This window comes from Electrona antarctica, assembly GCF_951216825.1.
Source record: "Electrona antarctica genome assembly, chromosome: 5".
NCBI classification, from domain to species: Eukaryota; Metazoa; Chordata; class Actinopteri; order Myctophiformes; family Myctophidae; genus Electrona; species Electrona antarctica.
Window position 1 is genome coordinate 21,748,153 of NC_136810.1, and position 17,797 is coordinate 21,765,949.

The 17,797-nt window shown below is 43.7% G+C and overlaps 2 protein-coding genes across 2 annotated transcripts in view; both read right to left on the reverse strand.

Annotated features, from left to right (window-relative positions):
• The window catches only part of LOC306923894 (extracellular calcium-sensing receptor-like), a gene marked incomplete at both ends in the record, with an annotated part of 92,345 nt that overhangs the window by 32,975 nt on the left and 41,573 nt on the right, over window positions 1-17,797 (reverse strand). The window lies entirely within an intron of this gene.
• The window catches only part of LOC306923188 (cadherin-related family member 3-like), a gene marked incomplete at both ends in the record, with an annotated part of 32,866 nt that continues 18,443 nt past the window's right edge, over window positions 3,375-17,797 (reverse strand). The window contains 6 exons of the mRNA XM_079501216.1: window positions 3,375-3,563; window positions 4,076-4,190; window positions 4,419-4,478; window positions 13,907-14,085; window positions 15,028-15,317; window positions 16,028-16,196. Coding sequence (XP_079357342.1) covers window positions 3,375-3,563; window positions 4,076-4,190; window positions 4,419-4,478; window positions 13,907-14,085; window positions 15,028-15,317; window positions 16,028-16,196 — 1,002 coding nt within the window. The remainder of the gene's footprint in view (window positions 3,564-4,075; window positions 4,191-4,418; window positions 4,479-13,906; window positions 14,086-15,027; window positions 15,318-16,027; window positions 16,197-17,797) is intronic.

Consider the following 17,797-nt stretch of genomic DNA (forward strand, 5'->3'; position numbering starts at 1 on the left):
TAAATGTTATGATGAATTGAAAATGATGGACCCTATTGTAAACAAGTGTAATGCTTTATGGTGTCGTCCACAGTTTTGTATTGAGTTGTGCTTGGAATGTACTGTAATTCTGCAAACTGTTAATAGATACTTCAGTCAATCAATCAATCAATCAATCAATCAAAACTTGTTTACAATAGGGTCCAACAACTGGTACTTTTCAGGATTGAAATTCTAAAATGGCAAAAGGAGCAGATCTACAAGATCAAAATGCGTCTCTTCGCGCTGCGTCCCGGAGCTTGTGGATCTGCTACTTTTTTGTAGTGTGATCAAATAGAGCATAAACAAAAAACAACAACAAAAAACACAAAATGTTAGAATATGGAGATTAGAGATTTCTGCCCGACAGCAACCATAATTATGGTGTGTTTAACTACTGGAGCCTGTAAAATAATCTTTAGATCATTTATGGTTTAACTTCTGGAGCCTGTGAGATTTAAAGTGGCACTATGTAACTTATTTTTCATGAATACAATGTAATGTTGTCCAATCTGTATGGTAGAGTATGTTAATACAATAGGCTATACAATATACAATCTGTATGGTAGAGTTACTAGAGAATGAGAGAATGAATGAATGAATGAATGAATGATGGTAGAGTATGTTGGTACACAATATAACTTATCGTGTCAGATCATGCCAAAGGTCATGTCTCACCGATAGACACCGGATCTGAGTTTAAAACAACTTTATCAAAGATTCAATTCATCCCCCGGCTCTCCATTAATCAATTAATCAATCAATTCATTCTCAGGTGCGAGCTATGCTGCAGATCATGAGGCGTTTCGGGTGGACGTGGGTGGGGTTCCTGTACAGTGACGACGCGTACGGCCGCGACGCGGGCCAGCTGTTGGAGGCCGAGCTGTCCCGCTCGGGCCTGGGCTGCCTGGCCTACGTGGGGCTGCTGCCCTGGGACAGCGACCCCGCCCAGCTGCAGAGGATCGTCTCCGCCATGAAGAGCTCCACGGCGCGCGTGGTCGCCGTCATCGAACACGGCATCCGGGCGCTGAAACTCATGGACGAGGTTGGGATGACATGACGATGTGATTGATTCAAGCAACTCGGTGGTGGAAAAAGCACTCACATTCTTTACTTAAGTGAAAGCATCAATACTGCAATATTAAAATTAGGGATGTCCCGATACTGTATCGGTATTGGAAAAGTATCAGTTTCGGCCCTTTTTGGTCATATCGGATCATATCGGTATCGGCAAATATGCCAGTCTAACCACAGATCCGACACAGCGGTAAGGGGTTGACACTATGGCAGGTAAATAAAATGTTGGGGCATGTGGAGTTTGCTTTGGAGTTGCCCAAACTGCTATTAACAATACGAGATAAAATAAGTAATTTTCTTTTGTTTTTATTATCATAAACATTATTCTCTGGTAGCCTATTGGTATTCGGTATCGGTATCGGCTAACACAGAAATTGTGGTATCGAGATCGGATCGGGAACAAAAGAAGTGTATCGGGAGTCGGGACATCCCTAATAAAAATGCTCGACTAGTCTGTTACAAGTAAAGGTCGTACTTCACAATCAACAGGTGGTGAGGCAGAAGGTCACCGGCCTACAGTGGGTAGCCGGTGTGGATTTCTTAGCGGACCCAAACCTCCGGGACCCTCGCTTCATGCCCTACCTGAGAGGCACCCTGGGTGTCGAGATACACCGCGGAGACATACCAGGCCTACAGGACTTCTTGTTGAAAGTGCATCCCGAAAACGACCTGGACAACAGCCACCAGAATATCATAGTGAGTATAGTTATGTTTTTCTTGTTTAATATCAACGTTCAAGGTGATCTTTTATTTTTTTAGGAACGCAGCTCAACGTGGCGTTTGAAACAGCGATTAGACTCCATAGTGTCTCGTCAATAAGAATGTGCAGATCAATGTGCAAATCACGTAGCCTGCACACACACACACACACACACACACACACACACACACACACACACACACACACACACACACACACACACACACACACACACACACACAGTGTTGGGAAAGTTCCCTTTTTTATGAACTAGTTCAGTTCACAGTTCAACATTTAAATAATGTACTCGTTCAGTTCATAGTTCATCATTCAAAATTTTGAACTAAAGTTCATGGTTCCAAAAAAATTAACTATAATAGTTATTTTTCATAGTTTTTTGTATTATTATTATTGCCACAGCCCATAGGAATAAAGTCTGCTATTGGGAATGAACTCCAAACTTTGGGATTAATAAAGTGACATTTTACAATATCTCTATTACCATTATCCAAATTAATTCCTTATCATTTTTTTACATTTTGGAAATAATAGCTCTTTTGCAATGTGAAATGCCAGCAAATTCTTAATCCTTTTCCTTGTCTTTTATGGGCACATTTGTGAAAGCTGCATGCTTTTATTGTGAAGGCAAAAGTTTCTGAATGTTCTCGTTTCTCACAGCCCTGCATATCTCTGTGTGTTGAAAATAGCTGATCTACAAGCTCACAACGCGCCGCAGACGCGACGCTTTGTGAGCTTGTAGATCAGTTATTTTCAGCACGGAACACTTTGTACCAAGAAGAATAAATCATGCATTACTGCGCTTCACTAGTCTGTGGGAGCCGGAGGGAGATGTATTTTGTTGGCCGTATAAGGCGATATGAACACAAAAATAACAAGCTATTGGAAGCTATTTTTCGTGTCACATTATGTTTAATCAAACAACAAGTTTCATCAGTGTTTGGGTCGGGAGTCGGGATGTTCTGTGTCTGTTGCCTGTCGGCCTGCATGACAGGATCATCATGCACTCGTGCAGTTGCGTGCTGCGCGCTCCAGTGAAATTGTAGTACGGCTGAGAAAGATTAGTTAATTTGTGTCGGATAAGGACTTATTGGTGGGTTTTCCGCTAGATATTAAGGCCTGTTTAGGGTGTGTTTTAGCGTGGGGTTAGCCTGGAAGGCTGTATGGAAACACTCACTCTTGAACGAAGTTGAAGGTGAGAAAGTGACGTTCACACACACCAGAAATGAACGCGTTCACAATGACGTTCAACCAGCAGAAATACAGTACGTTCCGTTCACGTCCACCCAAAATATGAACGCGCTCGTGAACGAACATTCTTTGAACGCGTTCAGGGAACAACACTGCACACACACACAGTAATAGTGCAAAAATACAAATACAAAAACACATTGATTTGGCAACTTATACGTACCCTCTTCAGCACCATGGAGGTCAGAGTTGAAAGAGAAGAAGATGAGAAGAAAAAACGAGACACATTTCAGTTGGATCACCTTCACATGCACATCCATCCCATCTCGGGCCCTCTGTCTAGCCAAACGGTGCAGGCCCAAGCATTCACTCATGAACATTCTCTGGGCCTATAGGAGGTCCTGGGCAGATGGTCCCGATCATTGAGGCAAGCTACAGCCAGACTCGAGCCAAGGTTCAGACCACTGTTGGTGACAAAGAGTTTGAGATAATCGCGGGCATCCTTCCGGGGCGACACCCTGGCCCACATCGAGAATCCGTTGTAGCAATGGACCATGTCCTGAGACACGCAGTGGCAAGGAGGACACATCGGGATTCACACTGGTTCAGAGGAAGACTAGGCGAGTGCATTCCATCACGATTACAGACTTTTCCCTAGTCTCGGATACAGCAGAGAAAGGAACATAACTACTACTGGCAGTAGAAATATAGTAGAGTCGCTGCTTCTTCGCCTGGAAAGGAGCCAGCTTAGGTGGTTCGGGCATCTGGTTAGAATGCCTCTCGGGCGTCTCCCTAGGGAGGTCCTCGGGGCACGTTCCACTGGGAGGAGACCCCGGGGCAGACCAAAGCGTATAGGAAACACATCGACTCACTGGCCTTGGAACATCTCAGGGCCCCCAAGAGGAAGTCACTAATGTTGATCTGGAGAGGGAAGTCTGGAACACTCTGGTGGAGCTGTTGCCCCCGCAACCCGACTACGGATAAGCGGTTGAAGATGGATGGATGAATATAGTGCAGGAAGATCGACCTCAAGCTCGATGCCACGAAGACTAAAGTATTGGCATTGAACACATCAGTGCCACTGCCGATGGGACGGTGCTCGAGGCAGTCGAGGACTTCAGATATCTCTGCCTTCAACAGAACAGGATCTGAAGGTTCGGAGGTTACTTGTCCGGAACGCCCTGCCCTGGGATGAGGAGAGTGTGGGGAAATGGGAGAAGACCTCAAGAAGAAAAATAAAAAAAGAGTTGGCTGTCCATAGCTGCAGTGAAGTCAGTACTCTTGTATGAGGCCGAGACATGGACGCTCACATTAGAGCAGTAAAATGCTCTGGATGATGTCAACACAAGAATGCTACGAATGTCACCAGGTGTCACATGGGTGGACCTAAACGTTGACCTCTATGGAGACTTACCACAGGAAAGAAGGACGAGTCTGGCTGGGCACCCGGTTACTGGTGGCCAGTAAACTGACACTGTGGGAGCCAACACGGGACACAGGGCAAGAATGTCAAGAGGCGCACAACCTACATAGACACACTGCAGTGCAACAGTGGAGCTAACAACACTGTTGAGCTCAAGACTCTGGAGCTAGACATGAGGGGTGGAGAAGGCAGCGATTCAGGTGATCCGTATTAGTGCTGGCTAGTCTGCACTCTCACATCACAGCAGTCTACTATCAGTGAGACTGGCCCAGAGAAGAAGCTCCTAAACAGTCTAAAGTGGCTGTGGACTGTGACTGTGGAGCCATTTTCCATATAGTCCAGTAAACAAAGTAAAGAAATTCACTGAGTTTGGAATACATTGCTTTATTTAGTTTCTCAACTGATTCTGACAGGACATTACTGTAGGTCTACTAGCCATGATAAAAAAATCTACCCTAATCTGCTCACTGCAAATAGGCCTACCCTAAATTTTCCCAAGATGCGACCACTGACAACCTATTATGAGGCAATATTTTCTAAATTTCATTATGCTTTCAGTAGCATGTGACGTGTCAAACTAGGGGGTTTTCATGATTCTGAATCCATTCCAAGCATTACTTTTGCACAAAAAAACACTCCTTGGGCTAAAAACGGCCATAGCCATGGGGGCATGGCTATTTGCTATGGCCAAATTTAGTCCAAGGGGTGTTTTTCATGCAAAACTAATGCTTGGAATGGATTCAGAATCATGAAAAACCCCTAGTTTGACATGTCACATGCTACTTAAAGCATAATGAAATTTAGAAAATATTGCCATATAATAGGTTGTCAATAGTGGCATCTTGGATTAAGGCAAATTTATTTTTGCAGTGAGCCGATTAGGGTAGATTTGTTTTATCCTGGCTAGTAGACCATAATGTCCTGTCAGAATCAGTTGAGAAACTAAATAAAGCAATTTATTCCAACCTCTTCCCATTTATTTATTGGACTAATATGGCATGTTCTGAGACAATCCGTTGTTGGGGTGACTATGTTTCTTTGATGATTCTGCAAGTTTTGTTCATCATATAAGTTGGTCTTGGAGGGAAGATCACATCCGTTGATGCATTTGTCTATTCGCAAGATTAATTGGTAACCCTTCATTTTACGGTACGGTAATTACCAGGTAACTACCAGGTAATTACCTGGTAATAATAGGTAAGTACCTGGTATTACCTGGTAACAACCAGGTAGTAGTTATAAGTATTTGCCCATTAATTACCTGGTAATTACATGGTAACTTCCAGATACATTACTCAGTAATTACTATGTAATTACCAAGTATTACCCAGTATGTATAACTATTTACTGTATAATCTCCTGGTAATTATATGGAACTTACCATGGTAAATGACACACTGGTTGCCAGGTAATTACCAAGTATGTTCCTGACAATTACCAGGTATTTATACGTTTTTAGTATGTAATTACCAGCTAACTACCCGGTATTTACTCTGCAACCAGGCACGATACCCTGGTTGCAGGTACTATAGGTATGTAGGTACTATAGGTATACCAAGTATTTTCAACAACTACCAGGTATTTACTCTGCTACCAGGCAAGTTACCCAGTAGGTACTAGGTCATTACCAAGTATTTTCCTGACAACTACCAGGTAATAACATGGTAACTGTATTCACTGTGTTTACATGGGTACTACCCATGAAACACGTGGGTAGTAGCCTACCAGGAAATTACCAGTTGTACTAGGTAATTTCCTGACAACTACCATGTAATTACCTGATAGGTACCCAGTAAGGAAGGAAGAACTGTTCTGTAAAAGGAAGCGTGCTCTATTTCCATGATATTACCATGTACCTACCTGGCAATTGTAGATTATAATCCTCCCCATTACCCATCAGGGTGTATTTTGAACTTTGAACTTTGAATTTTGAACTGGCAATAACTGTTAATTACCAGGTATTTACTGTGTAAATTAACAGGTAAAACCAAGCAAGTTACCGTGTAAGAAAGGTGTAATTGTACTGTGAAAGGAAGCGTGGTTTGTTACAGTGAAAGTACAGGGTAATATTATGGAAACAAACCACGCTTCCTTTCACAGTACAGTTCCACCTTTCTTACACGGTAACTTGCAAGGTTTTACCTGTTAATTTACATAGTAAATACCTGGTAATTAACAGTTATTGCCATGGGTAGTACCCATGTAAACGTATTTTTTGTATTTTGAACTTTGAACTTTGAACTTTGAATTTTGAACTGGCAATAACTGTTAATTACCAAGTATTTACTGTGTAAATTAACAGGTAAAACCAAGCAAGTTAACGTGTAAGAAAGGTGGAACTGTACTGTGAAAGGAAGCGTGGTTTGTTTCCATAATATTACCCTGTACTTTCACTGTAACAAACCACGCTTCCTTTCACAGTACAGTTCCACCTTTCTTACATGGTAACTTGCAAGGTTTTACCTGTTCATTTACACAGTAAATACCTGGTAATTAACAGTTATTGCCAGTTCAAAATTCAAAGTTCAAAGTTCAAAATTCAAAATACACCCTCATGGGTAATGGGGAGGATTATAATCTACAATTACCAGGTAGGTACATGGTAATATCATGGCAATAGAGCACACTTCCTTTCACAGTACAGTTCCTCCTTTCTTACTGGATACGTATCAGGTAATTACATGGTAGTTGTCAGGAAATTACCTAGTAACAACTGGTAATTTTCCTGACAACTACCAGGTAATTACATGGTAACTGTAATCACTGTGTTTACATGGGCGCATGGGTAGCCTACCAGGAAATTACCAGTTGTTACTAGGTAATTTCCTGACAACTACCATGTAATTACCTGATAGGTATCCAGTAAGAAAGGAGGAACTGTACTGTGAAAGGAAGTGTGCTCTATTGCCATGATATTTACCATGTACCTACCTGGTAATTGTAGATTATAATCCTCCCCATTACCCAACAGGGTGTATTTTGAATTTTGAACTTTGAACTTTGAATTTTGAACTGGCAATAACTGTTAATTACCAGGTATTTACTGTGTAAATTAACAGGTACAACCAAGCAAGTTACCGTGTAAGAAAGGTGTAATTGTACTGTGAAAGGAAGCGTGGTTTGTTACAGTGAAAGTACAGGGTAATATTATGGAAACAAACCACGCTTCCTTTCACAGTACAGTTCCACCTTTCTTACACGTTAACTTGCTTGGTTTTACCTGTTAATTTACACAGTAAATACTTGGTAATTAACAGTTATTGCCAGTTCAAAATTCAAAGTTCAAAGTTCAAAATACAAAGAATACGTTTACATGGGTACTACCCATGGCAATAACTGTTAATTACCAGGTATTTACTGTGTAAATTAACAGGTAAAACCTTGTAAGTTACCGTGTAAGAAAGGTGGAACTGTACTGTGAAAGGAAGCGTGGTTTGTTTCCATAATATTACCCTGTACTTTCACTGTAACAAACCACGCTTCCTTTCACAGTACAATTCCACCTTTCTTACACGGTAACTTGCTTGGTTTTACCTGTTAATTTTCACAGTAAATACCTGGTAATTAACAGTTATTGCCAGTTCAAAATTCAAAGTTCAAAGTTCAAAATACACCCTGATGGGTAATGGGGAGGATTATAATCTACAATTGCCAGGTAGGTACATGGTAATATCATGGAAATAGAGCACGCTTCCTTTTACATTACAGTTCCTCCTTCCTTACTGGTTACCTATCAGGTAATTACATGGTAGTTGTCAGGAAATGACCTAGTAACAACTGGTCATTTCCTGGTAGGCTACTACCCACGTGTTTCATGGGTAGTACCCATGTAAACACAGTGAATACAGTTACCATGTTATTACCTGGTAGTTGTCAGGAAAATACTTGGTAATGATCTAGTACCTACTGGGTAACTTGCCTGGTAGCAGAGTAAATACCTGGTAGTTGTTGAAAATACTTGGTATACCTATAGTACCTACATACCTATAGTACCTGCAACCAGGGTATCGTGTCTGGTTGCAGAGTAAATACTTATAAATACCGGGTAGTTAGCTGGTAATTACATACTAAAAACGTATAAATACCTGGTAATTGTCAGGAACATACTTGGTAATTACCTGGCAACCAGTGTGTCATTTACCATGGTAAGTTCCATATAATTACCAGGAGATTATACAGTAAATAGTTATACATACTGGGTAATACTTGGTAATTACTGAGTAATTACTGAGTAATGTATCTGGAAGTTACCATGTAATTACCAGGTAATTAATGGGTAAATACTTATAACTACTACCTGGTTGTTACCAGGTAATACCAGGTACTTACCTATTATTACCTGGTAGTTACCTGGTAATTACCGTACCGTAAAATGAAGGGTTACCGATTAATTGACTATTTGAGCTTTCAATCTGATGTCTGGTTTTAGATATTCACAAGGTATCTTGAGCAAGATAATGAACCTCTAATTGCTCCCGTTTAGCAGGTTGGTGACTTGCATGGTCTCATCGGCGTTCGGTGTGTGAATGTGTGTGCGTGCGCGTGCATGCGTGTATGTATGAATGGGAGAATGTAATGCTTTACAATTACTATTTGTTTAAATATTACATTTGTTTCTTCAGGTGAGGCAGTTTTGGGAGCACACGTTTCAGTGTAAATTTGCACCCCTTCCGTCAGAGTGGGCGGATGCTGATGGAAGGGTGTGTACTGGACAAGAGGACCTAGGGACAGCAGAGACTACCCTGCTAGATGTGTCTGACCTCAGGATAGAGGTTACTGTGTACAAGGCTGTGTATTCTCTGGCCCATGCCCTCCATGACATGCTGCAGTGTGTGCCAGGAAGAGGGCCTTTCACTGGGCACAGCTGTGCCACGTTGCAGACAGTCCAGCCATGGCAGGTGTGACAGTATTAAACAGTTTACTAGTTTCTAGTTGGATATATTTCACGTTTGAATTGTGTCTCTTGGTCTTCATAAATTTTTTTGTCACCTTTGCTAGCTTGTGTATTATTTGCGAAAGATCAACTTCACCACATCAGTTGGTGATCAAGTATCATTTGATGATAACAGTGATGCTTCACCAATATGTGATGTCATGAACTTGGCGTGGCTCCCAGATGGAAGCACAAAGGTTCAGCATGTAGGTTTTTACAAGAAGTCGACCTCCGCAGGTGAAGAACTCATCCTCGATGAAGACAGAATCTTCTGGAACTTTGAAACAAAAAAGGTCAATTTTGGCTGGCTACAATACCTCATGTTGGGCTCATGATTTGAATGTAATTCAGTTTGGACTGAAACTGATCATTGTTACTTTCCTCTGTAGCCTCTTCGGTCAGTGTGCAGTGAGAGCTGTTCCCCTGGAACCCGTCTGGCCAGAAGGAAAGGAGAACCTGTCTGCTGCTTTGACTGCATCGCTTGCTCTGAGGGGGAGATCAGCAATGTGACTGGTAAGTTCATATTATGTAGCTATAAGAACAGTAGGTTATTCTTTTAGGATTGTTATGTACTTGTCTGTCCCTTTAATCTTCTCTTCTCTTAGACTCTACAGAGTGCACCAGTTGTCCAGAGGACTTCTGGTCCAGTCCCCAGCGTGACCACTGTGTCCCTAAGAGCATGGAGTTCCTCTCCTACCATGAGGGCCTGGGTATCTCCTTGACAACCATCTCATTGTTAGGAACGCTCATCTCTGCTATTGTCCTGGGAATCTTCGTCTATTATCGAGACACACCCATGGTGCGCGCAAACAACTCAGAACTCAGCTTCCAAATTTTGATGTCACTGAAACTCTGTTTCTTGTGTTCACTTCTATTCATTGGACATCCAAGACTCTGGACTTGTCAGCTGAGGCATGCAGCATTTGGGATCAGCTTTGTGCTGTGTGTCTCGTGTATCCTGGTAAAGACTATGGTGGTGTTGGCTGTGTTCAAGGCCTCCAAGCCTGGGGGTGCAGACATTATGAAGTTCTTCGGTACAATACAGCAGAGAGGAACAGTTCTTACTCTTACTTCCATCCAGGCAATAATCTGCATAGCCTGGCTTGTATCTGCCTCACCGACTCCTTATAAAAACACAGACTACTACAGTGATAAAATAGTCTATGAGTGCGAAGTGGGATCAACAGTTGGTTTTGCAGTGTTACTAGGTTATATCGGTTTACTGGCACTCGTCAGCTTTGTCTTAGCGTTCATGGCAAGGAATCTTCCAGATAACTTCAATGAAGCCAAGTTGATCACCTTCAGCATGTTGATCTTCTGTGCCGTGTGGATAGCCTTCATCCCAGCATATATCAGCTCTCCAGGCAAATATGCAGATGTAGTCGAAGTATTTGCTATTCTAGCATCTAGTTTTGGCATTTTGGTTGCACTGTTTGGACCAAAGTGTTACATAATGCTTTTGAAACCTGAAAGAAACACTAAGAAATCCATCATGGGTCGAGGTGCCACCAAGACAATTCAATGATAATATATTTTCTGTACATTTCAAAACAATACATTTATAATATAGATATTTGATTGCTGATCACAAGTAATAGATTCAGTTGTCTACCAGATGAAATGACATCCAGTCAGATATGAAAACATCTATTATCTATCATAAAGAAAAGTTGGTGAAAAATGTATTACACTCTCTTAAAGACCTACGAGGGGTTGAGAGGGTATGAACTTTTGACTCGGGGAGTTTGTACAAAATGTTGGTAATTTTTAAATGAAGTGAAATAAACGTTTTCATTAATTTATTTTACGTGTTTATTTTGTATTCATTCGATAACAAATGACAGCTGACGTGACCATAAAATAATGACATGCATGTACATGATCAGCAGTGGACAGTAATCACAGTAGGCCTATACACTACTTAAGTACACTGTGTACATCTTTAGAGGGTTTTTTTCCCACTCTAGAAATATTGTACTTTTGACTCCATTACGTTTCTAGGAAGGGACTCTTGGGACCCAAACTTACAAAAATAAATAGATTAGAAATTACTATATAAGCACCAGCTATTTCAAATATAGAGACCATAGCCGATATACACAAGCTCACAACACGTCGCAGCACAAAACGTGAGCTTGTAAATAGTTTTTTTCCTGAAAATGTACCTCGTACTTTGTGCTTGCGAATACTCGAGTATTTATTTGACAGTATTTTGTCCATCACTGTCCACAACACAGAGTACCCAAGTCCTGACTCCTCCCACTACCCTGATGGGTCACAGCATTTTGTATTGGAATTCCCATAGAAAAAACGAATTCCCCAAATGACGCCGCCCGGGGCTGACGCCGGTTCCGGACATTGCACTCGCTTTCTCTCTCCACTTTTTTGTCATTCTGGCCAATCACAATTGTCTTAAATGTTCCGCCCTCACTATTTATCAATCAAATCATCGCTAAAATTCACACGCACACACAAAGCTGAGCATAGGGGGATAGCGCCCTCTAGCGGCAGTGAAGTCAGACTTCGCTGCTCTATTGACGTCGTCGTGACGTTCACGCGTCTGAGGCGGTTGCGTGATCGGACCGTCCAATCGCGTTGGCGGCCTCCCCCCCACTTCTGTTCTGTGGCTGCTGGGCGGGGCCTGTTTCAGCCTGTGATGTCATCAGGGTGCTGCGTGATGATGTCATCAGCGCGCTGCCACCAGGCAGGGAGGGTGCAACGCTGTGGTCCTTCCAGCGTCGCGCTCCAGACTTGCTGTTGTACTCATACACCCTGTTTGACACTAACGCACGCACGCACGCACGCACGCACGCACGCACGCACGCACGCACGCGCACACACACACACACACACACACACACACACACACACACACACACACTCTATTTTCTTTTTTGTTTGAGGCAGGACATCAAAACACAGAAGCACAGACTACTGGTGCTTTGTAAAACAGCTCCGATTGATTGATTGATTGATTGATTGATTGATTGATTCATTCATTCATAAAGTCCTAGGGATAATAGATAGTACACAAGATTTTAAAGGTTAAAAGTTATAGCTCAAATAACCTTAGTAAAATATAATATATAGTATACTGTGTGTACCTGGGTCCACCTCCTCTCCATCAAACACTGTGTGGATCTTTGTCACTTCCTGAAACAGAAGGAAGTATGTGAAATCACGTTATTGCGACTGCAGGTCGCATTTACTATGAAAACATGCATTTCCCGTCAGACAGTCCGTCCCGTCCGTCCGTCACCCCACGTCTCCATATATGGTCATGCTTCGTGACATCACGTGACATCATAAGGGATGGAGATCCCTGATGTCATCAATATTAAGCCCATATATGGGAATGCCAATACATGGAGATGCCATCATCAGATGTCATCAAAATTGGCCAGCAACTCTAAATCTAACCTCAAAACCTCAAACCCTCATGCATACTGTATATGGAACTGACCTGTTCTGACATTCTATATGTTGATCCTTCTGCTCATATCAGTTTTGGGCAGAATGTTTCCCCGGTAGCTTCAGTTGGAAACTAGTTCTAAGATTTATTTCATTCATTTTTACTTGAGTGATTTACCCATTTTAGTTGTGGGCTTTAGAGCCAGGCCATAACAGTAGCAGTACAGTCAGTATAGTGTCTCAGACTGATGACAAAATGCATAACATCTCCCCCGTTGAATCCTGGGCGTTACACATTGTAAACACATGTAGAGACAAGGATGATGTTCTTACCAGGAAGACGTCTGACTGCATAGATTCTGCAACGGGACAGAAACAAGCGCTGTCAGATCACAAGCGCTGTCAGATCGAGTGTGTGTGTGTGTGTGTGTGTGTGTGCGTGCGTGCGTGCGTGCGTGCGTGCGTGCGTGCGGGCGGGCGCGACAATGAAGGTTCACTCTTACCAGATTCTTCTTCTGTGAGGCTGTAAAACAGGACAAGTGAAGTGTCAACAACCATCATTCCACGTAGGCCTACTATTCACTATCTCCTCAGCTCACTCAGTTGGAAGCACCTTGACTAACATGTCCTAATGCACATCGGCTGCGTTGCTGCTATGCTCACACACCTTTTAGTAGCAAAGGTTTCCTGCCTTATCTCCTTTGGCCTGGCAATAAATACACTGACGGTAATACATAATTTGTCGTTGTTGGGTGAAAAAAAGCAAAAAGCATTTTAAAAAATCACACCCGTGTGAACTGAGTGGTGTAAGGTCTTATATAGCCTGATCAGCTGTGGTCTGACGTAATGTCTGAGGTAATGAAATCGCACCCGGGTGAACTGGGTGACCGTAGCAACCATGCTCATTTTTTGAGCACAGACAGACAGACACGTATACTAACAAAGCCAGTCGTAGGAGTGGTTTACACCACTCAAAAATGACTTTTAAAACTAGCCGAGCAACAAGCTCGCAATGTGTTGGCTATTTTCATTACTTTTGTGCAACACTCTTTTATGATACTGTATATGGCATACATAGTTACTGTACGAACATACATGCCCTGGGCTCATTGCAGCTTACTGTATATAAACTCACCGTTTTGTCCTGGGCTCACAGCAGCTGAGGTCCAGGGTGGAGAGCCAGCGACAGCAGCAGTACAGCAGGTAGACCAGTAGGGGCAGCAGCAGCATGAGGCCCAGAGCCATGACGAACCACACGTACCAGTCCGCCATGCTGAACGTGTTCTCTGTCAGCGGGATGTAGGTCACGCGAGGCTGCCGAGGAACCGTTATGTTAGCGCAACGTACATCTGTTAGCTCTGTTAGCGCAACGTACATCTGTTAGCTCTGTTAGCATGATTACATCTGTTAGCTCTGTTAGCATGACTTATGTCTGTGAGTTCTATTAGCATGACTTACATCTGTTAGCACTATCAGTCTTATAGCATGACGTAGGCCTGTTAGCGTGACGTAGTTCGTATAGCATGACGTAGGTCGTAGGTCTGTTAGTGTGACGTAGTTCTTATAGCATGACGTAGGTCTGTTAGTGTGACGTAGTTCTTATAGCATGACGTAGGTCTGTTAGCGTGACGTAGTTCTTATAGCATGACGTAGGTCTGTTAGCGTGACATTGGAAACAAGCCGTCCAGGCTGCTGGTGAATTAATCATGACTAGGGTTGTCCCGATCCGACCACGTGATCGGAAATCGGGGCTGATCACGTAAAAAAAGAAAAAGTCACCGGGACATCCCTAGTATCAATATTATATCCATATCATGGTATTAGACGGGATATTGTCTGTGATTTTGGATATTGTGATATGGCATAAGTGTTCTATAAAAATCACACCTGTGTGAAGTGAACAACAAGCTCATTCCGGCCAATCACAATTTGCGTCCTCACTTTTCCGTCCTCACTTTTCTGTCCTCACTTTTTATCCTCAATACGTAGCCTACTTTGCTCAGCCAATCAAATCATCGCTATGATTGACACGAACACACAAAAGCTGGGCATAGGAGGGGCTACTGCCCCTCGAAGAGATAAATATCGGATCGGGGAAAATCTGTATCGGCAGATACTCCAAATCATCGGGACATCCCAAATCATGCCCATATATTATGTGTCAAATAATATTTGCTACGTGGCCTGAATATTTCAATCCAATATTTCACTGATGCGTAAATGTCCTTAGTTAGTCTCCGCTGCTCCCGGACTTACGGTGGTGGTGGTGATGACCGTAACGAGGTCCGGGTCATACACCTGGATGTCGATGATGACCGTGCCCGTCTGCGTCCGAGCGGCGCGGTACCCGGGGCTCCCCGGGGGGGCCACGGAGCGGGTGCCCCCCCCAGCCCTCAGGTTCCCGTCAGACACGAGCACGGTGAGGCTGTAGCGCCACACGGTGTCGGCACCCCCTTCGAAGTCGTAGGGCTCGTTCAGCAGCAGCCTGGTCACGTTGGAGCCCGCCGACGGGGAGAACACAAAGTGGTTGTTGAGGTTGCTGCCCCCTGGAGGACGAAACCATATACGACACTCATCTGAGACTTGGTCTTTCTGTATCGGGTGGATTACCACATGGCACCTTTTGTACTAGTTACTTTGTGCAATACTTGTAATTGGCTGCGTATGTCGGTGGCGTGGCTCGGCCAATCAGGGACCATGTATGTATGTATGTCGGTGGCGTCGCTCGGCCAATCAGGGTATGTATGTCGGTACATTCCACCAGCCAATGAGAAGCCGCTGTTCTCGATGACGTAACTAAAGTACGTTTCAAAATGGGTATACGGTCAATAGGGGGTATATGTATCGGCTGGGTATGTGTGTATGTCGGTGTCGGGCAATGAGGGACCACTGACCACTGCTGTATTTCAAACCTAGACAGCAGCAGAGAGCTTTATAGGACTCAGAGCCGCAGTCATACCAGCAGTGCATGGTGAGTGCACCTCATGGTGCGCTCTGCTTGCGCACAAGTAGGCCGACTTGTGTGCAAAGCACAAGTTGGCAGCTCGACAGAGTGCATTTCTAGTTATTGTACTAGTTTCCCCTGGTGTGTGTGTGTGTGTGTGTGTGTGTGTGTGTGTGTGTGTGTGTGTGTGTGTGTGTGTGTGTGTGTGTGTGTGTGTGTGTGTGTGTGTGTGTGTGTGTGTGTGTGTGTGCGCGCGCGCGTGCGCGCGTGTGCATATAGATGCATGATGACCATATTTGGTGGTGACATTACCGGAGATGGTGTAGATGAAGGACTGGGGGGGTGAGTCCTTGTCCGTGCAGGACAGCATGAAGCCCTGGACATTGGAGCCTGACCTCTGACCTTTCGGGACCATCAGTGTGGTCCGGTTGGGCCCGCACAGCGGAGGCTCGTCGTTGGCCTCCGTAATGTTGATGGAAACCTGAAGCGAAAAACAGAAGTAAGGTCAAATGGTAAATGGTGCATTTATATAGCGCCTTTATCCAAGGCGCTTTACATAGATTGTGCATTACATTCACCCATTCATACACCGATTGCAGCGGAAGCCATGCAAGGTACCAACCAGCACATCGGGAGCAATTTTGGGTTCAGTGTCTTGCCCAAGGACACTTCGACATGTAGACAGGAGGAGCCGGGATTCGAACCGCCAACCCATGGATCATTGGATGACCTGCTCTACCTCCTGAGCCACAGTCGCCCCCAGTTAGCAGGCCTGGTGGTCTGTGTGTATGTCATGTTCATCATGAACCACTAGGTGTCACTGTTTCAACGTAGAGGTCTGTCTGTGCATGTGAGGGAAGACAGACTGTGCACCCACTGCACACACATTTAATGAAGTGGAAACTGAGCTACATTTCCTAACCGCCTGTCCACTGTACCAATACATCAGAGAAACATACTGTCCACTGTACCAAGACATCAGAGACACATACTGTCTGTCCACTGTACCAAGACATCAGAGACACATACTGTCCACTGAACCAAAACATCCGAGACACATACTGTCCACTGCACCAAGACATCAGAGACCCATACTGTCTGTCCACTCACTGTACCAAGACATCAGACACACATACTGTCCACTGTACAGAGACATCAGAGACACATACTGTCCATTGTACCAAGACATCAGAGACACATACTGTCCACTGTACCAAGACATCAGAGACACATACTGTCTACTGTACCAAGACATCAGAGACACATACTGTCCACTGTACCAAGACATCAGAGACCCATACTGTCTGTCCACTCACTGTACCAAGACATCAGACACACATACTGTCCACTGTACAGAGACATCAGAGACACATACTGTCCACTGTACCAAGACATTAGAGACACATACTGTGCACTGTACCAAGAGTAAGACATCAGAGACACATACTGTGCACTGTACCAAGACATCAGAGACACATACTGTCCACTGTACCAAGACATCAGAGACACATACTGTCCACTGTACCAAGACATCAGGGACACATACTGTCCACTGTACCAAGACATCAGGGACACATACTGTCCACTGTACCAATACATCAGAGACACATACTGTCCACTGTACCAATACATCAGAGACACATACTGTCCACTGTACCAAGACATCAGAGACACATACTGTCCACTGTACCAAGACATCAAAGACACATACTGTCCACTGTACCAAGACATCAGAGACACATACTGTCCACTGTACCAAGACATCAGGGACACATACTGCCCACTGTACCAAGACATCAGAGACACATACTGTACACTGTACCAAGACATCAGAGACACATACGTACCAATACATCAGAGACACATACTGTCCACTGTACCAATACATCAGAGACACATACTGTCCACTGTACCAAGACATCAGAGACACGTACTGTCCACTGTACCAAAACTCCGGAGACACATACTGTCCACTGTACCAAGACATCAGAGACACATACTGTCTGTCCACTGTACCAATACATCAGAGACACATACTGTCCACTGTACCAAGACATCAAAGACACATACTGTCCACTGTAC